This window comes from Salarias fasciatus, chromosome 14 (assembly GCF_902148845.1).
Source record: "Salarias fasciatus chromosome 14, fSalaFa1.1, whole genome shotgun sequence".
NCBI lineage: Eukaryota > Metazoa > Chordata > Actinopteri > Blenniiformes > Blenniidae > Salarias > Salarias fasciatus.
The window spans coordinates 8,584,590-8,607,353 of NC_043758.1; the positions used below are offsets into that span (position 1 = coordinate 8,584,590).

The following is a 22,764-nucleotide window of genomic DNA, read 5'->3' on the forward strand; positions in this document are numbered from 1 at the left end:
TGTGGAACACCAACAAATAATATTGTAGCATTACGACACTGAAGCAAATACTGGGAACTACTTTTTCTTTGAAATCACTACGCCCAGACGCCATGTTTAGCAAGTAGCTCCGTCTTAGCAATCTTCACAAAAACAACTCAATCTGGTAATTTTGCATTAATATTTCACAGCGTAGTGAATGTGTGGATTATAACGTGTCCACCAAAGTGTTTTGGGGTTGTTGGATTGTGTATTTGATGAGTTTGACGAGGGGAAGCAAAAATACCATCCACTTCCATTGTGTCCGTCCCGAAAACCTTCCCCGACTCGCCTCTGAATAAACAACAGCTCGCCCTCACAAAAAAGTAAGTATGCTGTTCGAAATGACTAAGGAATTGCACTAAATGGGCCAATTTGTCAAAATGTTGAAGTATCGCTTTAAAGCAGCTTCCTGTAATCGTGTTACCTCTGGGTATTTCCTCATGTAGCAATTAATGCAGGAAAGTTTCATGTGAATTCCACAAATGGCACCATCTGGAGCTGATCCATTTTTTATTTTGGATTGAATTAAAATATTCATTGTGTTTCAAACAATGTGTTTTAATATGAGAGACTAATTATAGATAATTAAATCAGCCAAGTCATTACAAACGTGATCCTTTTTTATATCCAGCTGTACACAATTAGTAAATAGCCAGTGAACATAGGGGAGCTTTTAACAGCTTGGTCATATATTTTCCTCCAGAGGCTTTGTGAAGGAAAAAAAAAGATGTAATTAGAGTGAAAATTGAATTAGCATAAATTAGGTGGACACAAAAATGACTGCAAATGCTGTGGCTCTTTGATTGCTTCTGCAAGTGTAACTAATCAGGTGTCTGTTCATATATTCAACATGATCATCCTTTACAAGTAATAAGATGATATGATTGCAACCCTCATGTAACCCAAAGATCAATAGTTAGAGGCTCAACTACATTAAATGCAGTGTCCAAAAATAATAATACCCAACACATAAGGATGTTTTATTTATTTAGCTTCATGGAGGCGTGAAGGACATCTCTTGAAGGAACAGGGATCTGTAAGAAACTGAACTGCATTCGTAGCTGTGGTTTAAGAATGCCTTTTTGTTCTCCTGGAATCAGCCTTTGTGCATAGCCTGCTGTCATATTAACCTAGAACAGACTAAAAAACTAAACTCCAGTTCTGGAGAAGGGCCTGTTGTGGAGAGATTGAGTTTGTATCGCCAGTGTATTTTTTCCAGTGCACAGGGAAGGTATTTTAACTTTTAAACACTTGTCCTTTAAATCAGTCGAGAGCACTGAAGTGCATTACAGTATGCTTTTATTTTCTTTTGAGCAAGTGGAGAAGAAATCTAAAATGCTGTGTTTTTTTTAATATGACAATTAATTACTCAGAGACAACTCCTCAAGAACCACACAAGAAAGTGAAGCGTGCACTGAAAAAATCATGGACCAAAACACAGATCCAGTAAAACTATTGTTAAGTGCTGTGTATCTACAGGAAAAATGCATGAACCGTGGCACCACAAACAGCTGTACTGTGCATGTGTCATGAAAATTAATTCAAGCCAAAAAAAGCAGTGTGTCTGTATTAAAAACACATAGGTCATTGGAAAACAAGTTTAGCGTCTGTATAATGTGTTATAATACAGCCAGCATTCTTCTGTAGAGCACATAATTGGAAAAAATGACTGACTTTAAAAATGGTTGTGTCTGCATCTATGACTTTCCAACTAGAGGACAGCAGTTTGTCCTCAGAATGGAAAACATGAGTTATAACTCCTAAAGTCCTCTTTTCTCCTCTAATCAAACAGTCATTGACCCTTTTTTTTAATTTGCAACTATTGACACTAAACAAAGCGTCTCACCCGGGAAGTAAGCACCTCTTTCTGTAGAGAAATCCTGCCTCGCACTGTCACTAACTGATATCGCTTTAAATTTCATCCGTCGTTCCAGGCTGCTGTCTGAACTCTTTCCTGGGGCCACAGAGCTGTACGAGAGGGTGGCAGCGAATCGTGAGCAGTGGACCAAAGTGTCCCACAAGTTCACCATCCGTGGGTTACCTAGCAACAACAGCCTGGACTTCCTGGACCAGGAGTATGAGCTGCTGCAAGCCCAGGGGGCTTTTGGGAGCGACGACCACTGCCTCAACGGTTGCCTTGATGACACAGAGGCAGGGGGGGGTCAGTGACAACAGCGATCTGCTGGCGGTTCCCTGGAGTTTCCTCTGGTCCAATAAGAGGCTGACGATACCCTTACAGCGGCCGAAGGGGGACGGGTCTCTCTGCGGTCTATCTCTTAGAAGCTTAGCAGGCCATGCAGAACGGATAGGACAACGTCTCTAACTGACTGCGCGATCTAAAAACGCACGGATCCACCTGAACCGGTTCACTGATTAGATGCTACAAGTTGCTTGTTTTTTTCCTGTCGAGGAAAGCACAGGGTGGTGACTTTATCTTTTTCAGCAGCTATTCTGGGAAATGGGTTTTTACCACTAGCCACAAGTTCATTCATTGACTACTGATCCTGATTACGATTGTTAAATCTCTCTCTCTCTCTCTCTCTCTCTCTCTCTCTCTCTCTCTCTCTCTCTCTCTCTCTCACTCTCTTTCTCTCTCATACACACGCACGCACACATACACACACATACACATACACAAACGTGCACATACTGTTTAGACACTCAGAAGTGGGAGGGGAAAAAAAGCATTCATTGTTCTGACAAAGACTACTTCAACATGTAACAGTGAGATGAAGTGCTATACTTTGTGTAAAGTGTTTCATATTAGCTTACATTGATTTATAATGCTCAGCTTTGTCCAGACACAAGCATCTGCCACAGCCCTCACCTGATGCTTATGAATGCATGCTGTATGAACACCTCATGTATTATTCCTTTTATCAGGGTCAGTGTTGTTGTTTTTTTTTTTCCCATCAGTCAAAAATGAATGCAGTCCTTTAGGATACCGCCATACTACATCTTTATATTCAGCTCGTCAGAGTGCGTACAAGTAATTTTTGATCACTGAGTTGTTGCCTCGACCATACTTTTCCCCCGGTGACTATTATTTTCCTTTTCTCTGTAGTTTAGTGGAGGGTTCAGGGGACAATTTGACAATCACTCATCAATGACAGTCACTGATCCCTGACCTTACGCCACGCATATAACACACACATCTGACCGCATACTAATTGTACGTCATTGCATCAAATGTGATTAAACCTCAAAGGCCACTTGTAACCAGAAAACACATAATGTGTTCCCGCCTATCAGTTATCCCACTCATTTGCACTGTTTTGTCTTTTAGATTTAAATTTCTTTATAAAAATCCACTTCAGATAGAGAGCAACTGAAGCCCTTTAAAAGATCCATCTCATTTGTTGGTGTAAATGTGCCAGACTAGAGTGTGTTATATGGAGTGTGTCATCGAGTGTGTCATATGGATCTGCCTTACTGCGCATCTTTGCTGCCTTTCTTAGAGCTTTTAATATATGAAAATTGAAATAAAGAGTCTGTTTAGTACGTATGTATGTTGTATATTTGTTATAGACATAGTGTGAGTATCAGTGTGTTGATTGAATGATCGCCGTGCTGGGAAGGTGTATATTTGTGAAATGTCTCTGTGAAGACCTCAGATGTCATGTCATTTTACTTCTATGTATTTGAACTTATATCTGTACTACCACCTAATGGGTGTTATAGGCAGACATTAAAGCATTTTGTTCAATTTTCAGTACACCCAAAAATATATTTTCTTTTACTTTTTTCTTTTCTTTTTCTTTTTTTTTAAAGGAACTAGAGATGTAGCCATCATTGAAAATGACTCTTTCTTGAAACCAGTTCACAATTGCTGCACTCCAAAGGAAACATTTGGAGACGTGTTCAGAGTTTAGTTCTCAGATTGTGCCTCCTTGAATACGTGACATTTAGGGGCTTTTGTGTTACAATATGCCATACTCGGTTCTACCTAACAATGTTCAAACAAATAAATGCTGCAGAGTGAGGACAAGACAACCACAGAGGAGTTACCAAGAGAAGCGCCTGCGATGGATGTCTCTGTGTGGGCTGTGAGCCGGTGAGTGAATGAGTGGGTGTGTGGATGAGTGAGAATCGATTGAACGATTGCTTGTTTATGATACAGTGAGAAATGTTTGCTGTACCAGGTATTTAAGGAGCTGGTGTTGTCAAAAAAAATTATTTATTTTTCTTCCCCTGCCCAGTTTTTTTTATGCAGCCCAGTAATGTTAATGTTGGGAGAAGCAGATGAAAGCCAGAATATTGCAATCACAGGATTTCAGTGCATGCCTTTTCTTTGAAAGGATGTCAAGAGAGTGCATTACAGAGGAAGGTTAATTGGTTCTTAAAAGTGGTTTGATGTCTGTGCTATACCTACAGTATATGGGGATGTGCATTAGCTTGGCTGGATGAAAGTGTTTGATCTGCCTTGGTCTGCTTCACAAACTGAATATTTTCTACTCTAAAGTTTTTAAAGGGCATACAGATGTGTTTGTAGAGGAGCCACTCTCTCTGTTTCTCACATTCTTTCTCGAACTTGTGATTATCCCATTTCTGTTCTTTTCAAACCACTGTTTCACATGTACCTGCCTTTTTCATGTGCAATATAAAGTGTCTGCCTCTGTGACATTGCATAGATTCCTATGTAAATACCTATGCCTCTTGTTAAATTATTGCTTTAGGTCTGAGTTGCCAAAGGCATTTAAGTAGTAGATCTTGATGTTTCTGTTGACATTTTGAGGAAAAAAAAAAAAACACAAGGAAGTGTGGAAATTTTATCCCTACCATGCTTTTGAGAGTTCAGACCTAGGACAGTTTCCTATTATGATTATGTATCTGTCCTTTTATTTTTTTTATTATTATTTTTTTTTTAGAGAGTCAGGGCTAAATGTGCCAAGCAAACATTTTCTACTTCCTGGCCAAGCTGCAAGGAAAAAAAAAAGAAGAAAAAATGTAAAATGTATTTTGTTTTTCTTATTTTGGAGTGACGATGAGGGCTGTGTTGATATTTAACTTTTCTGATACATCACGGCAGCTTGTCCATGAAGTAAGAACCAAATCTATGTCCCATCATCACGGAACAGCGGGATTCGACCCTGCGATGTTACACCATCGTAATGATCACCTGTGACATAAATGTTCAAAATGGCAAAAATATAACTTCTGTAAATAACAAAGTTTTAAAAGAAACTCTTTCTTGATGGTCTGTCATTATTACAATGGGAAGTATTTTAAATATGTAATGTATTTAAAGTGGTTGCATCCTTTCTCTATTTTTTTCCAAGCCATTTTGAACAACCCAACGCTTCAACTTTCCCAGAAGGGATGAATGAAAACTATATGTGTATTCAGGATATACATGTAATGATGCTACCACAAGTAAGAACCCAGGCTAATCCATAACGTGTAAATGATGCTTATATTGAAGACGAAATCCAGACATCTGTTAAGTATTTGTTTTGTTGAGTTCTGAGTGCTGGTGTTCTTGTTCTTCTTCAGATGTATTGAAAAAGGACATTTTTAAGAAGACGGCAAACGGAGGACGTTTTGAATATATTTTTTTTCTTTCTTGGAATAAATCTGGTGAAAAACCTTCTGGTCGTTGTTTTTAAACACACATACTCTCATGCTAAACACATTCTGCAACACTACTCAACCATGTATGCATGCTCAGTTTGCCTGGGGTTATCTGTGCATTTCTAGTATCTGGTGGCACCGATTTAGTCAGCACAGTGGTGTCTCTGCTGATACAGCTGGCCTGTGCCACACATTATGCAAGCATGGCCAGATTAGCACACTGGAGGCCCAGAAGCAAAACTCCTCCACACTCCACTCCACTCTTCAGCATACAGCTGTCTTCTCTCCCTAAAATGTGCATGCAGTTGAGGTAAAGTGGACCATGAGTATTTATGCTGCATCTCTTTAGATCTGACTCCAATATGTCCAAGAGGTTCCTGAAACCGACCATGATATGTGAAATATAATTAAAAATGTATCTCTTTTCCCAGTTTATACTGTTGCTTAAACTGTGCTCATTCTCACACACACACACACACCTTACAGTGTATTAAGTGGGCATTGTATTCAAGTTAATGTCCATCTAGGTAATACTGAAGGCTAAAAGCAAAATATTTCATCAATTTTATCAAAATCATTTTTAACTCAGAGTTTACAGAATTCACAAAAACTAACATGTGAAAAAAGCAGTCAGATAGATAGATCCAAACAAAAACACAAGCATAAATTCATAATGGGGAAAGAGAAGGTAAGTCAAGACTGAGTAAAATGAGTCATGCAGCACCTGAGTAATTTAAAACTAACACTTTACTTTTGTTGATGCTCTCTCAAATCACAATAATTATATAATGTTTTAAAATGTCATAAAGTTGACATTATTCCAACACAGGTCGCATTAACCCTTAGACTTACCTCCATTCATGGATTTTCTAACTCATTCTTTATGTGCTGGGAAAGTTTGCTGAATACCACTGATTAACATTGTGGACCGTGTCCATGAAAGGGAATAAATTAGCAGAATCACCGTGGACTCTGTTTTAAAGAGAGATATTGTCTTTATTAATGTGATATATTGCGTTTATTGAGGGCTGGCATCAATAAAAGTGTGAATGTAAATTAGGGACAGTAAAGTGTTGTTGACGAGCCTCGGCGGCTTCTCGCGGGAGTTGGAGCGCGTGAGCTCTGCGCCATGAGAACTGCAGGTGGTCCGCCATCGCTGTATGAACGGCTATCGGGCTTGGCGTTTGGCTGTCAACAATAAACTTGTGGAGCCGGGACGCGGAGCTACGAGGTCGACTGAAAGCTCGTCGGCTGCTCCATAAACCAGTAGTCCCTCCCCGGAGAACACTTTCATGTGAATTCAGAGCCCACGGAAGACGCAACCATGTCCAATCTCAGCAAAGGCGGCACCAAGAAGGACACCAAAATGAGGATACGGGCCTTTCCTGTAAGTCACGCCGCAGTCGGGGCTCTCCCTTGCGGACAGCCACTTACGCGATCACCGTGGTCTAGGCCTTTGGCTAAATGCTAACAGGCTAATCAGCTGAGCAGATATGACTTGCTTGCCCGTAAACAAAGTACAGTGGTCAATCATCCACCTGTCCTCCACTGCTGATGTCCACACTGGTGCGATTCATCCCATGTTAAGTTTAATTAACTATTTTCGTTGCTTCTAGTGGGAAACTGTTCAACATTAACTAGATATGTCGACATTAGCCGCCGCTAATGTTAGCTGTCGCTCTTGACACTTGTTGTTTTATTGCTTTTGGGTTTATTTGATTTTTGCGTGATGCATTTGTTCCACATTTAGAACGAGTTCTCCTATTGTGCAGTGAAATAAAATCTGCGTTTGTCAGTTCCTTGTCAATACAACTAGGATTGTAATTGGAGCGAGAAATGGGTGCTAACATTAACCAGACAGCTAACCTAGATCTGGATTTGCATCACTGGCTGTGTGACTGGTGGATCTCTATCTGATGTTATTTTTCTGCTGAAATAGTGACTGTGGATACCTATCCTCGACCACTTCATACACTATTTGTCAAAGTCTTTAAAACCTCCTTTTTAAGAATTGACCTCATTCTGTACCAAATATCACCCTGTCTGTCACTGAGTGGATGGGAGTGTTGCTACAGTGGCCAGAAGCTTGATCATCTCAGTGGTTGGACAGTTTTAAGTTGTTTGAGGCAATGACCACATAGCTGTTCTGTGTGAATCCAAAATGCGTGCTTGAAGGCCCTACCTTCATGCATGTGAGCCTGTTGAATGCTGCCCAGTCCTGACACAGATTTGCTGTCAGAGCAGCATCTTGACATGCATGTGTTTGGGCTTGCCTGCTTAGTTGGAGCACACACTGTTCCCCTTCCCGAGGGGTGGCAGGTATTAGGTTTGCACATTTGGAGAACATGTCTCTGGCTAAGGGAAATGTCTGAGCCATGTTGAAGAGAACTGCCAAAGTTTTGAGTGACATTATAGGTTTCTACTTGTAATGATGCATTGCAGCTTCCACTTGCTGCAGGACTGGTGCTAAACTAGTTTCTACAACTTTCTTTCTCTGTAGTCCGTACATAAATACTTTCCTGCATACTGTATTCACAAGAAAAACTGAGATAAAATAGGATTTATGCTCATAGAAAAAGACATTTGTAAGAAGTAAAACTATGTTTTTTTTTCCCTGTCTAGATTTGCCAGCAGCCCATGCAAATGTAAGCCATGCATTATAGATCTGTTTGGTATGACTACTGATCTAGAGTTTCATGTGACAGACCTCCTGACATTATATTGGCATTAAGGCTTCCCTTTACGTTTTGTACATTTTCCTGAGAGCCGTGTTGATCAGATATTCTGTCAAAGATACTTCTTCTTCACACCCATTTTAACAGGACATGACATAGCCTGGAAAAAAAATCAATGTCTTCGCTTTAACCACTTCATCGCTTCATGGGTCAAAAGGAATTGTTTCCAGACAAGACCATCGAGATGAAAACAAACAGGTCAAAAGCTTGTTGTGGTCATCACAGTCTTTGCATTGTTTCACTGAGCAAGAGGTTTGTGTGTTTCTCCCCCACAAAAAAATAAAAAAAATTGCCCTGGGACTTCTTGCTCATCCCGCTTCGGGCTGGATCCAGACTGGCATCAAATCACATTTTCAGCCAATTTTGAAAAGACTGTGACAGTTGTACACTCTCAAAATCTGAAGCAGATCATTAAGACTTCACAGAGAAAGACAGCAGCTGTTAGACCAGTGGGCTCAGATCCTCCAATTTCTAGTTAGTTGGCAGTAGTTACCAGTGTTCTTCCCCTTCACAGCATTTACCAGTATTTTATTTGGTCAGTTGCATTTTAAGAGAGAAGTGATAACACGATTCCTGGGTAATCTCACAATCTGTCACAACCACAGATATCAGCTCAGGTTTCTTAAAAAGGCTGAAAGGTGTGTCTTTACCTTGCCTGGAAGATACAGAACCTCTTAATGCTCTGTATTGTATTTCAGCTTACCTTTTAGTTTTAATATTATTATAGAAGAATGTCGATTCAGCAGGGTATCGTGATTATGTTGCAAAGGCTGTGTGAGTCTGTGTTCCACACTGCTCCGGTGTCTGGACTCAGATTGAGCAGACATGTTAACAGTGCTTCTCTGAGCGCTCACTGTGGATGTTGTGTTTGATCCTTTTTGCCTTAAAGAGGTTTTGTTGTGTACAGACTCATTATTCCTGAAGTAACCTTGTTTTTCGCCTGCATCATTTGGCACAATTAGCATATTTTAGCAGCTATTTATAAACTACTGAACATTAAAATATGTGGTTGAAAGGTGGTATATGCATTCACAATTTATTTCATATTTATCTTTATTAAATGTTGGGAACTTATTGATGGGATGCATTTTCGTTTGGGTTTGGAAAAACCATTCCATCCCCGGAAAAAGATGCTACCGTCTGATTGTCTCATTCTCGACAAGAATGACTGAAAATCTGAGACAAAACTGTACAGCAGCCAGAGTCTGTTGGTATTGGGAGACTTTACTTAGGTTCAGCATTTTTGGTTCATGGAGTTTACTCATGTAATAGTCAGTGAAGGTCATGTTATTGAACTCACTATCATCTTGCCATCATTTGCAGATGACAATGGATGAAAAGTATGTCAACAACATCTGGGACCTGCTGAAGAATGCCATCCAGGAGATTCAGAGGAAGAATAACAGCGGTCTGAGTTTTGAGGAACTTTACAGGAATGCCTACACGATGGTGCTCCACAAGCACGGAGAGAAGCTGTACACGGGCCTGCGGGAGGTCGTCACTGAACACCTCATCAACAAAGTAAGACTAACAGAGATCCCTCGCAGCTGCACAGAGGGAGAAAGTCCAGTGATAACAGATTAAATTCAGAGCTCGTTGACATACAGAAACCCAAATCGACTGGTCATTAGTTTGCCCAGAATACAACTATAATAGTTTTTTTTTTCTCTCTCTCTCTCACCACCTCAGTTTCACATTTCCATCTCATCAGAGTTTATTAAAGGTGCAATAAGTAGTGCAGGTTCCTAGTTTGACACTTTAAATGAGTTTAGACTGTTGAAGCGTGTTGCCCTAGCGGCGTATTTGCGCAGAGCCGATGTCAGCTGCTGGTTTGACAACCTTGGGAACACATACGATTGGCTCTGGAACCTGGAAGTGTGACGGCGTAGCTCCGCCCTCAGAAGTTGTTCCAGAACTCTCACTTTAAAAGAAAAAAACCTGATAAAGGCATTGTTGTGGCTTGTGCCAAAAAGGTCAAGAGTTAATAGTTTGATTCTGAGGTTTGAGGTGTGTTTTAGAGCTCGGCTCTGTCTGAAAACTGGCATTGTCTCGCTTGTCGAATTCGAACAACAGTGGCTTTTTGACAGCAGTACAGTTTTGTAAGTTATACTTTCATTTGATGGACGTGAGTGAGTTGTATTCTATTTAGACCAGACTGTGTTTAAAAACAAAGACTCACTCGAAGGAGGGCAGTCCAAGGTGCTTCTTGTGTAAGTACAAGATTGATTTGTTTTCAGAAGCTTCCTATTAGGTTAGAGAAACCATCACTGACAGCGTTGCTCTCAAAGCCGTTGCTTGTTTTATTTTTGTAGCATGTAATTAGCCACAAATTAAGTCTGCCCATGGTATCTGTAGTGAATGCCTCTGCTCTGCTAACAGCATGCAGATAACCAGTGAGCAATATTTCAGGAGGATGCTGTTGAATAGCAGCCAGATGGTTCTACAGCTTAATTAAATGCACATTCTCAGTTTGGCAGAGCCGGTAAAGTAACAGTTGAGGAAAGTCAATAAACTTTTCATCAATGAGGCAAAATCTGACACCTGAGTGTGTTTTTATTATGTGATAATGATCCAGATATCACTTTCAAGAAAGACCATCGTTGATATTTGCACTCTGACCTTAAACACCACCAGAATTAGGTTTCCATCTTGACTGATCGAGGTTAAATACAAGCTGTGAAGCTATTTCTATGCTGCAGTCACTCATCACCTTAGTGGAGTCGACAGACATTATGTGGCTCAGTAATTGGTGCCGTGTAGAAGAATGTGTCATCATTTCTTTGGGAAAAAAAAAAACACACAGTACTCCAACACGTCGGAAACCAGTAGGTAAAATCTAGAATGAATTATTGACCATGTCAGACAGCTGCAGAGCTGCTGTGTGCCTCTCTGACTATTAGTTAGCATTAGTGGAAGCTGTTGTCTCCACTAAAGAGCGTCTGGCTCAGTGAACTTGGGTTTACTGGACGGGGCAGTGCTGCCATGACATCTGGAACTCACTCAGTCCATCAGAAAGCAACACCGAAGATATCAGACAGTAAAATTAATAGCAGTCTACAGCGAAACTATCTGCAGTAAAAGCTTGCACAGCTTTGACGTTGAGTTTGACAGACATTCTAGTAGTGCTGAAAACGATGTGCTTTGCATTTCATGTCAGTGCTGCTGTGTTTTTCATGCGCTCCACATGTGATCCAGATGACGGTGCAGTAAATGTACACTTTGCTGAAGTAGCGCTGTTAATTTGAAAAGCTTGAGCAGCACAAACTGGACTTTTATTGGAATTTTTCATTTTAGAAACATCTGTAAACTGTGTTCGTCAGACTTGCAAAGTTTACATTGTGTACATTTTTTATCCGGAATAAGTCCAAAGCCAATACCATTCAGTGACCTCCATTTTTGAAATTGTTGTGGCTTTTTTATGTTTTTTTTTTCTAAAGACTTACACTGTGATGCAAAATCAAGTAGCGTTAAAACAGTCAAACAAGCATCCAGTCATCAGTCGTCTGTGCAGATGCGAGCTTCGTACAGGTTATGGGATTCAGTTGGACAGAAATCAGCTGCTTCCTGTACTGGTTGTTACTGTTGTTTCACATCAGAAATATTTCCTAATAACAGGCGGTCTGTCTTTCAGTTTGAGTTTTTTTGGCCAGTTTTTCTTTTTGTGCGTGTATGCACGTGTGCATGTGTGTGTCTTTGTCGCCTAAAAAATGCTCAAAAAACTTTTATTTCCAGCTTTGTGATCTCAGCAACTCGCACCTACATCAAGAGCTTTGTGGCTCCATCTGATTGGTCCAGTATGTCGGCATAAAAGACTTAAATGTCTTGTGCTGGAAACGTATTTTATTGCGGTTCAGTATTTTGCATCATATATCTGAGTGTAAATCTACTATATATTATACAGCCTTAGCAGTTCATCGGTTTTCAGTAACTTGCACAACATTAGTTGATCGTCTGTTGTTAGTGTGACATTTATGAAGCATTTGCTAGTCTTAAACAAGAATTTCTCACTGTGAGATGCATTTGTTTATATGATGGAGGAGCCACATTAGGAAGCGTGAGAAAATCTGAGCGTAATAGCATCTTCATCTTATTAGCATCCGGCAATAATAGCAGCCTCATCGCTCTCACATTTGGAAGTCATGAGTGTGCACAATGGAAGTTAGATTTATGGGTTTGCTCCTAACATTAGATCCTGATGAGTAAAAAAAAAAAAAAAAAAAAGGAGCTTATGCATCTATGAAGGTTGATCTCGTGTAACATCGGGAGCGGAGAGTATAATTCATCATCTCTGTCCAGAAGGAGAACAAAGGAGAGGTCGGTGTGCCCTTAAGAGTCTCGCTCTACAGAGACGTTTGCTACACGGTGCTGAGTCACACTGCAGTGCCACTATTGCCAAGCTGTTGTAAGCCCGGGCAGTCGAGGAAGTGTTTTGGTAAAGAGGTTGTGTGATCAAGAAATCACAAGTTTTAGTGTTCGCTTCATTCAGGAACATTGTCTTCTTGTGGCCTGTTATTTCACTGCGCCGAGGCTTTGCTCTCACTATGTGGTACTCTGGTCCACACCAAGCAGCACAAAACAAACATAGTACGTTTAGAGATGCTTCTTTTCAGTCTTACCAACTTTTTTCTTTACAAAATGGTATGTTGATGCTTTTGTGACAGATTATGCAACATACTTTCATAATTCTTAGCTATGTGTGGGTTTAAAGGCATTTGTGAAATTACTTTTGCGGGAATTTTAACCAGAAAAGTATTCACAAATACTCATAAAATGAAAAGAAGTCAAAACAGCGAGAGGAATTTCCTAATTGTATATGCTGAAAAACATGACACAAGGACACAACATTTAACAAGCCTGTCGCGTCCTGTGTTTGGATGTCGTTTGTTTGTTCAATCACTTGTAAGATGACGGCATTCACACTTTGAAGTTAAGTTACTTGGTTTCAACCGAAGCAAATCAATAACATTGCTGCTTTCCACCTCAGGACCAGCGAACCGTCCGGCTTCAAAGACCCAGAGTTTTATTTTCACTATGACGGCTCTCATTGTGAAATGTTGTTAGCATAAAGCGTGTTTATTGTTTTTACAGCACATTTCAGTGACTCTGACACACAGCTCTTTCTCAGTGTTGTCTGCTTTATGCCTTTAAAATTATGCTGTTGCTTATATAATAATAATTAGCCCAAGAATACTTTGGCTGCATGCATCCGTACAGTTTGATGTCTTTTAAAGTGATTTATTAACACTATATAATTCTTAATGAGAGTCCAGCCTCTCCAAGGACATCACTTTGTTTCAAATCCAAACATCACAGTACGATGGAAAGCAACATGAGCACAATGTAAGACCGAGGACATTCCTATAATGAGTAACGCATATGTTTTATTCTCTCCCTTAAAAAGGTACGAGAAGATGTCCTCAACTCCCTAAACAACAATTTCCTACAAACCCTAAATCAGGCCTGGAACGACCACCAGACGGCGATGGTGATGATCAGAGACATTCTGATGTACATGGTGAGTAATCGATGCGGGTCAGGAAGTATCCCTCCCCGAACGAGTGAGTTTTGGTGTAATTCCTAATTTTTGTGCGTGCTCGTTACAGGACCGCGTGTACGTACAGCAGAATAACGTAGAGAACGTCTACAACCTGGGGCTCATCATCTTTCGGGACCAGGTGGTCCGTTACGGCTGCATCAGAGACCACCTCCGACAGACCCTGCTCGACATGATCGCGCGAGAACGGAAGGGGGAGGTGGTGGACAGGTGGGCAAAAAAACCACACGCGCGACAAGTTTCAGCCACACGAGGATCAAAAAATGAAATTCGCCTCTTTATTATTTAACAAGGGAAAAATGTTTGACTCATCATCTGACGGCAGGCAGACAGGCCACATGCTTTTGGTGTACGGAACGAAGGAGCCTTCAAAGGATTCCGCTACATTTACGCCCACTGGGGAAACGCTTCAAACACTCTGACATTTTAAAACATTAGTTCCTCTGCTCATCTTACGCTGTGGAGTGTGACTCAGAATTCTTTTTTTATTCGATGAATGAATAACAAGAAGTTATTTGGTGGCCTTTAGTGAGTGTGAAATGAGCACAAATGTTTTATTTATTTCTTTTATTTCTAAGCCTTTTTTTTTTCCCAGTGTGCTGGGATTTGCTGTTGCCTGACTGACTGTGACTTCTCCTCTCCTCCAGGGGGGCCATTAGAAATGCCTGCCAAATGTTAATGATCCTCGGCCTCGAAGGGAGATCTGTTTATGAAGAAGACTTTGAAGCACCATTCTTAGAAATGTCTGCAGAATTTTTCCAGGTTTGGGACGGATCATTCCCCTGACTCTTCATTGTTTATCCATATTAAACTTTTACTCTCCATACATCCTCCCTCCTTGGGGCAACCGTCAAAACATCAGTAGCACAATAAATAAAACATAGCAAATATGGATGATTCTTAAAATATCCCCGAAAAGTGATTGCCTCCAGAGCTCACGTGTACTGTGTTTATGTGGTTTTTTTTTTTTTACTCAGATGGAAAGCCAAAAGTTCCTAGCAGAAAACAGTGCCAGTGTGTACATAAAGAAGGTGGAAGCTCGGATCAATGAGGAGATCGAGCGGGTAATGCACTGCTTGGATAAATCCACAGAAGAGCCGATTGTCAAGGTGGTGGAGCGAGAGCTCATCTCCAAACACATGAAGACCATAGTGGAGATGGAGAACTCGGGCCTGGTCCACATGCTCAAGAACGGCAAAACAGACGGTGAGCGCTCGGTGTGATTCGGCTTCAGCTCCACGTGTTCAGTGTTCTCTGATTTGTTACCGATTGATGAAAATTAAATTCTCTCAAGTTGCCATGAACGCTTCGACGTTACTACACAAAATGGTGAAATAGTAAAGCGATGTAGCTGTCGCTTCAGGAGGATGTATCTTACTGTATCTGCTGTAGAGCAGAGATGTTGCACTTGTTCATGTCACAGACGGCATGTACCTGAGGAGTTGGGGATGATTTGATTTCAGGGAAAATGGCTCTGCGGTGCCTTCATGAAATATTTCACTCGACTCTCGATTCAGTTTGCAAATATACACTTCCTTTCCAGCAGAACTCAGCTTGTGAAAGCGCCTCCCTAATATGTGTGCGTTCATGCATATCTCTCCGCAGATTTGGCGTGCATGTACAAGCTGTTCAGCCGGGTTCCCAATGGACTGAAGACCATGTGCGAATGTATGAGCTCGTACCTGCGGGAGCAAGGCAAGGCTCTCGTGTCAGAGGAGGGAGAAGGAAAGAACCCCGTCGACTACATCCAGGTATGACGAGGAGTTGACAGGAAAAGCCGTAAATCTGGAGGATCAGTGTATCAGATTATGCTTTTTATGAATCGGCCTCGGCACGATGGGAAATCCTTCACATGAAAAGCGAAAGGGGAAAATTACTGGTAGCAAGATGTGACCTTGTGAGGGATCAGGCATCAGTATCCACAGGCCAGCAGCATTGCGTGACGAGCTCTGACCATAATGCACATTAATAACCTCCCAGGAGAAGAAAATTGTTCTGACTCCTACATTCGATGGCAGGGGGCGATCATGGTTCGAGGCGTCAGAAACACTGTGCTGTTGCACTTTACTTGTCAAAGTCTTTCCTTTCAGTTTCGTCCTTTAGGCGACATGTAGAGAGAAAAGCACTATTTTCCAACAGACTTTTCAGTACTTTGGATCCTCTGCCGAGTCCTTTACATGCATTCTTACTGTCATACGACGGATCAGAGAATATACCCAATCCGTGTTTTGGATGCAGCCCAGTTTTCCTGCGCTGGAGTTGAGCTCGGTGATGCAGCTGTATTATCAACGCTCATTGGTGTTTGTCTCTCCCTTCTTGCAGGGTTTGCTGGACCTGAAGTCCCGTTTCGACCGATTCCTCCAGGAGTCCTTCAACAACGACCGGCTCTTCAAGCAAACCATTGCAGGCGACTTTGAATATTTCCTGAACCTCAACTCCCGCTCACCTGAGTACCTCTCGCTGTTCATTGATGACAAACTGAAGAAGGGGGTAAAAGGGGTAAGCTCACTTTAATGGATCTGCACTTCCATGTTAGAACAGATGTTTATTGGTCGGCTTATTTAAAATTTATAACCACTCTGCTGTGTACAGTCCTTTACGTTCCCTAAGTAAAAGTTCCAGTGCATGTTTAGGCTGGATGCATTCACCCTTCTAGGATTTTGTAAATATATGGTTGCATCTCGTCATGACTGTGCGTTCTGTTTGATATTTCCCCTCAGCTGACGGAGCAGGAGGTGGAGTCCATACTGGACAAAGCCATGGTGCTCTTCCGCTTCATGCAGGAGAAGGACGTGTTCGAGAGGTATTACAAGCAGCACCTGGCTCGCAGGCTGCTCACCAACAAGAGCGTCTCTGACGACTCCGAAAAGAACATGATCTCAAAGCTCAAGGTGAGCTGCAGTTTGCTATGACTCAGTACTCAGTGCAAATTGAATATTGAAGTGATTAAGTGATTGGAGTGTCTGAAAAACCTTCAGGCTGTTGTTTGGATGAGCAGCTCTTAAGCTCAGTCCGAAGAGTTTTTTTTTTTTTTTTTTTTTTTCCGATTCCTTCATGAGTCACAGTTACACACATTTATATATGCTAAGCAAAGCTTATTGTGAACAGTTCAATGACACCTGTAGCAGTAAGTCTCCTGTCTCCAATACAGAAACATTCTTTATACTTCTTGAGTTGATTTAAAATGTTAATATGACACATTGTGTGATCACAGTAATGCTGAATTACTTTTTCTTTTATGCTTCACAAAGGAAGCTGAAACTCAGAAAAACCTCTGAGCCTCTCATCAGCGTTTGTGTCGATTGACATTCAAACGGCTCCCGATTTCTGAATGTCGTCCTCCTTCTGCTCCTCTCTGCTCAGACCGAATGCGGCTGTCAGTTCACGTCTAAACTGGAAGGCATGTTCCGGGATATGAGCATCTCCAACACCACCATGGACGAGTTCCGACAACATCTACAGACAACCGGGGTGAGACGACGTCACATGCCACCGCTCATCCCGTTGCAATAATCAGCCTAGTTGCCGCCTGCTGTCAGTACAGCGCTCTCTGATTGATTGAACACCGCTGTGCTACTCAGTGACATAGGAAACAATTATGCAGCTAACTAGCCATATCTTGAAAGAACACGGAGCTCGTTTCATGCTTGTGCTGTGCTTTCACATTGGTTTTCACTCAACAGTGTCTCTGAGTCCCATCCTGTTGCCATGGTAGCTGGCTGGTACTTTAAGAAACTCAGGATTTTTGTCAGGATTCCGCTCACACAACAGTCTGTGTTCCGTTTTGTGTTAGTGATGTGTATTTGTCTCGTCTCGTGCTCTTACAGTAATTTATGTGCCGTTTGAGCGAGCCTGGGGATGTAGCAGCATCAACGTGGACTAAAGAAAATGCTTTGTGTTTCTCGCGCGTCTCTTCAGGTGTCGCTGGGAGGAGTTGATCTCACTGTGAGAGTCCTGACCACGGGATACTGGCCAACACAATCAGCAACACCCAAGTGCAATATCCCCCCATCACCACGACATGCATTTGAAGTCTTTAGGAGGTTTGTCTGCTCAATACTTGTATGTAGTTAACATCGAGCACGTTTGTAATTTTGTTCTGGGATGCACTGTAAAGATAGCTTTGTTTAATTTAAATGAATCTGATTTTTTTTTTCCCCCTGATTCACTGTTGAATATATAACTGATCATGTGTGTGTGTTTTAAGAAAAGAAGTTCTGCCTGCGGTCACAGCATTGTGCAGTGCTCTTCCCCTGAAGCTGCAGTGATTGTTGTGCAGTGAGTCTCCTCAGAGAGTTGACCTCGTACGTCTCCTCTCTGCTCGCAGGTTTTACCTCGGAAAGCACAGCGGGAGACAACTCACCCTGCAGCACCATATGGGGTCTGCAGATCTAAATGCCACCTTCTACGGGCCAATCAAAAAGGCAGGTGTCCCCTGTTCAGGAAGTTCTGAACATTTCAACACACCGCACACTGTGCTGATAAATATTTTAAAACCACCTGTCCTTCAGAATCGCCTCGTGAATGTTCAGTGTTAATTTGTTGATTTGGCCTCAGATATTTTGCACTGATTTAGTAATATTTAAAAGCAGCAGCATGCAGTATTTACTCATGACTAATGAGAACAACACTATGGGAAACCTTCCCTCCAGACACACTTGGATATTGCATTATTTGTGAGCCCAGCTAATTAACATGGAGTATTCCCTCGTCACTTCAAATTGCTTTGAATTGCAAACATTCTAAAAATCCATCCTAACCCTTTATCTGACGAGTGATCGTGTTTGGTTACATCCTGGGGTTTTTTTTTCTCCTTTTTCCAAATTAACATTGAGTCAATGACAGAAGGCAGAAAATAGTTGTTCGACACACTGAAATAGGCGCTGCCTGTGTCTAACCTTTAACATTTGTTTCAACGAAAGCATTAAAATTCCGATTTAAATTTTTCCTTGTATGTTAAAAACACCAAGGTGTTGTAAAATGCTCCTCACCTCCAATTGGAGCACAAGATCACAAGATTTATGCAGTTATATCGATCAGTTATATACTTTATTTATACTTCATTATAATTAAATAGCTCATACTTGTGTTCATTTTTTTATTTTCTGGTGCTTCAGACAGACGGGTTGAAATGTTGTAAAGGGTTAACCTTTAATTAGTCAAAAAAAACACAGTGGAGTGAGAAAAACAAGTTCACCCAGAATTAACACCACATGGACGGCGCGTATATACAAAAGTAGCAAGCTGTTGGTCGAATAATAATTTTGTATTCCTTCATTACATTTTCCGATTCCGCGCCGTTGTTCCAAAGCCTGCCGATCTGTAGTTGCAGCTTAATGCAGATACGGAGTGTCTCTGAAGGCGGAGAGCAGCGCAGATGTCTGAGTCGTCCAAGAGGCGGCTTGTTGTCAAGGTGATAAACAACCATAAAAGAAACGCTGCTCCGGTGTCTGTGAGCTGTTCACCGAGCAGGCAGCGTGAGCCAGCTGTAGTTAGGATCAGTGAATCAACCTTTCAGACTCTCACTGTTTTCATCACGCAATGCACCACCAAGTGTGAGAATGTTTGAAGTCGAAGCCTCTAAAATAAACGTGCCATTGTTTATAACATTATCTGTTAAAGTGAGAGGTGGTAACTCCTCCACCACTGTTTTTTTTCTTTTTCTTTCAGAATGATGAATTTTTGTTTAATCCTCTGCTTGAATACAACTCGAGCCATACATTGAGTTAATTGTTCTTTCCGAAACATCTTGTAATACATAAAGTGTTACAGACTTGAGAGTTGAAACATTATTGGAGTAGTTTCACCTCCTCTCTGTTCTTCTTTTAGCTTTTTTAATCAATGTGGAATTTTTTTTTTTTTTTTTCCGTCAAGTAGAGTCTGCATATATTAATTCAGGTAATTTGCTGGATTTCAGTTTTCAGGAATTATACTGGCTAAAGCTAAAATAATCTAGCAAAGTTGAAAGCTGCATGAGGTTAACAGCATTTGTACTGCTTTAATAAACCGGCTTTGAAATTCCTGATTTAGTGTAGCACTCAGGTCGGTCGTTTGATCGCCATTATGTATGAAATCAAAGATAATGCAGCTGAGTGAGCTCAGTATTTGAAATCCATCAGTATTGTTGCTTAGTTGATGAATTTATCTGTTCTGTGTTCTTGCTTTAGTTTCTGAATCGTGGTTTTAGATTCTGTTTTTTTCTTCCCCAACATGCCAACAGGAGGACGGGTCAGAGGTCGGAGTGGGAGGGGCTCAAGTGACGGGCTCCAACACCAGGAAGCACATCCTGCAGGTCTCCACCTTCCAGATGACCATCCTCATGCTCTTTAACAACAGAGAGAAGTCCACCTTTGAGGTACGTGACCCATCCACTGAAGTCAAACTGCATCCTTATGCTGTGCATCTTTTTTTTTTTCCTATAGTGGACAAGATGGGTGAAAACGTTTTTCTGTGCCCTTTTTGTTTTTTAATGAGCTCCATGTTTGTTTTACGCAGGAGATCCAGCAGGAGACGGACATCCCGGAGAGGGAGCTGGTGCGAGCGCTGCAGTCTCTGGCCTGCGGGAAGCCCACGCAGAGAGTCCTCACCAAGGAGCCCAAGTCCAAGGAGATCGAAAACGGCCATGTGTTTACAGTCAATGACCAGTTTACCTCCAAGCTGCATCGTGTCAAAATCCAGACAGGTGCTCAAGAGCGATACGTTCATTTGCCAACATGACCACGACCCGCTGCTGTTAAATATCATTTGAAAGTAGTTTTCTCATGTTTCATGCCTGTGATAAAAAGACAGAACACTTTGGATGCAGAGCTTCATTTGCACTTATTTTATCCTTCTTATTGTCTTTTCTTTCTGTAGTTTAATTCTTTATAAAATTGATTTTTTTTTCTTTATCTGCTAGTGGCTGCTAAACAAGGGGAGTCGGATCCAGAGAGGAAGGAGACACGGCAGAAAGTGGACGACGACAGGAAGCACGAGATCGAAGCTGCTATTGTTCGCATCATGAAATCTAGAAAGAAGATGCAGCACAACGTCCTAGTAGCAGAGGTCAGTCGGATGAAACGTCTGCTGCGATTCGAGGAAAGCAGCCCAGGTGTCACATTCAGCCGTGTCGAAGTGACGAGTTGCAAGGTTTACTCTCAGCGACAGCGAACTATTCATACATGAAGTGGTTCTTTTAATGATTTACTATCATAGAAAATACACATGCAACATTATTTCAGCATTTAGATGAATGTTCTATGGTTTCCTGCAGTGACACACACACACACACACACACTCCAACACACTAACCAGTGGCACACTGGGAGACACTAACCAGCTCTCCCAGTGCTCCGGCGGCTCGCTGATGAAATGCGTGTTAATAACGGCGGTGCTGAAATGGGACGCCGTGCACTGATTACTGCGTTTTGTGTCTCCCCAGGTCACTCAGCAGTTACGAGCACGATTCCTTCCTAGTCCCGTTGTCATCAAGAAACGCATTGAAGGACTCATTGAGAGGGAATATTTGGCGAGAACACCAGAGGACCGCAAAGTGTACACTTACGTAGCGTAAAACAAGTGAATTCAGTGAAAGCTAGCTGAGAGAAACCCGGAGGGCCTTGTTTTTTCTGTGTGCGGACTTGCAATTGTATTTGAATGAACTTGGAAGTGCTTCATCATTGATACTGGGAAACACTGGGAAGCTTCACTTTTCTTCCATAAAAATGTGTTTTAAAAAATGAAAACCATGCAACAGATGGCGGAGTTTTCTAGCATTATTAGATTTCTTCTGCCGAAAGAAGCGAGAAAATGGGATCTAGTTTTGTATAAAATTCATGTTTTCCGTGGCCTTTGGAGAAAACTGGGCGAATCCGTTTGCCGATTCCCTTCAAGCTATCGAGAACGAGCGTAAGCGTGTCTCCAGGTGGGCGTGGCTACACAGAGACCAAGAAAACATTTAAGCTCACCCCCCCGCCACACCCCCCCCCCCCCCCCCCCCCACTCCCAGTTTTAAATGTTGATGTCAATGTATCATGTTTGTATTTGTGGCACAATAATGGCTGTACAGGTTGACAGACCGTCTGGGCTTTTTTCCTGACAGGATGCTTAAATTTAAAGGTTTCCGCCGGAGCGGACGTGTGAGCTGGTACAGACCTGGTGCACAGCGGCGGCCAAATCAGTCTCCAGCACCTGAGAACACGAGTGCTTCATTTATGTTGCAGTTGTGTCTTTTCTCTTGGGTTGTTTTATGTCCGATATAGAATAAATGCACCTCACACAGCTGAAATATTTAATGATATTTTGTTTGGGGGGGGGGGGGGGGGGACTGACGAGGTCTGTACCAGCGGTTAAAGAGTTTAAAGGTGAGACACACGTGAAACTGCAATGTAGGCTGTCTGGTCTGTCACAACACATTTTTCACTTAGGGCCTGCTGTATGATTGGCCAAAACTTGATCTCCTCTCTTTGAACAGAAGGATCCTTGTGGTGCAGGTTTCAAAGAGGAATTTTCTTTTAAGTTTTGTTTTTTATTTTATTTTTTCCATTCTCGACTGCATTTTGAACAGGTAAAACCAGTCCGGCGCCGTGTTCTAATGTGTACAAATTGTAAAATAATTATTGTACTCACTGCGAAGGTGGATTGTACAGGGCCTTGTTTTCATCATATTAAATGTAGAATTAAAAAAGTAAAGGATGCATTTTTCTGTTCTTTTTTCTTTTACATTTTTATGGGACTTTGGCAAGAGTCCAAAACAAGTTTTTCACATTTCCAGACGATTTGCTCTCCTAATCTTTCTGGTCTTTTGGCAGCTCCCTTCAGGGAAGATCATCGGTCTTCATGTCAGCCTGTCTCCGCAGAGCTACTCGGCTCCATCTCCAGCATCCTTTGTCCAATATGCACACA

General features: G+C 41.6%; 2 protein-coding genes across 3 annotated transcripts in view; both read left to right on the plus strand.

Annotated features, from left to right (window-relative positions):
- pde2a (phosphodiesterase 2A) overlaps positions 1-5,608 on the plus strand; it is a 164,267-nt gene extending 158,659 nt beyond the window's left edge. For both annotated transcript variants that reach the window (XM_030108847.1, XM_030108848.1), the window contains one exon: positions 1,956-5,608. In XM_030108847.1, coding sequence (XP_029964707.1) covers positions 1,956-2,190 — 235 coding nt within the window. In that variant the 3' untranslated portion in view covers positions 2,191-5,608. The remainder of the gene's footprint in view (positions 1-1,955) is intronic.
- Positions 5,609-6,727: 1,119 nt separating this feature from the next.
- cul3b (cullin 3b) lies at positions 6,728-22,539 on the plus strand. The gene is made up of 16 exons (XM_030108849.1): positions 6,728-6,979; positions 9,651-9,848; positions 13,729-13,842; positions 13,931-14,091; positions 14,529-14,643; positions 14,859-15,087; positions 15,487-15,632; positions 16,204-16,380; positions 16,602-16,772; positions 17,245-17,352; positions 17,800-17,924; positions 18,209-18,305; positions 20,102-20,236; positions 20,377-20,563; positions 20,780-20,925; positions 21,302-22,539. The coding sequence occupies exons 1-16, from the start codon at positions 6,917-6,919 to the stop codon at positions 21,431-21,433; spliced, it is 2,304 nt and encodes a 767-aa protein (XP_029964709.1). The 5' UTR covers positions 6,728-6,916; the 3' UTR covers positions 21,434-22,539.
- The last annotated feature ends 225 nt before the right edge of the window (positions 22,540-22,764 follow it).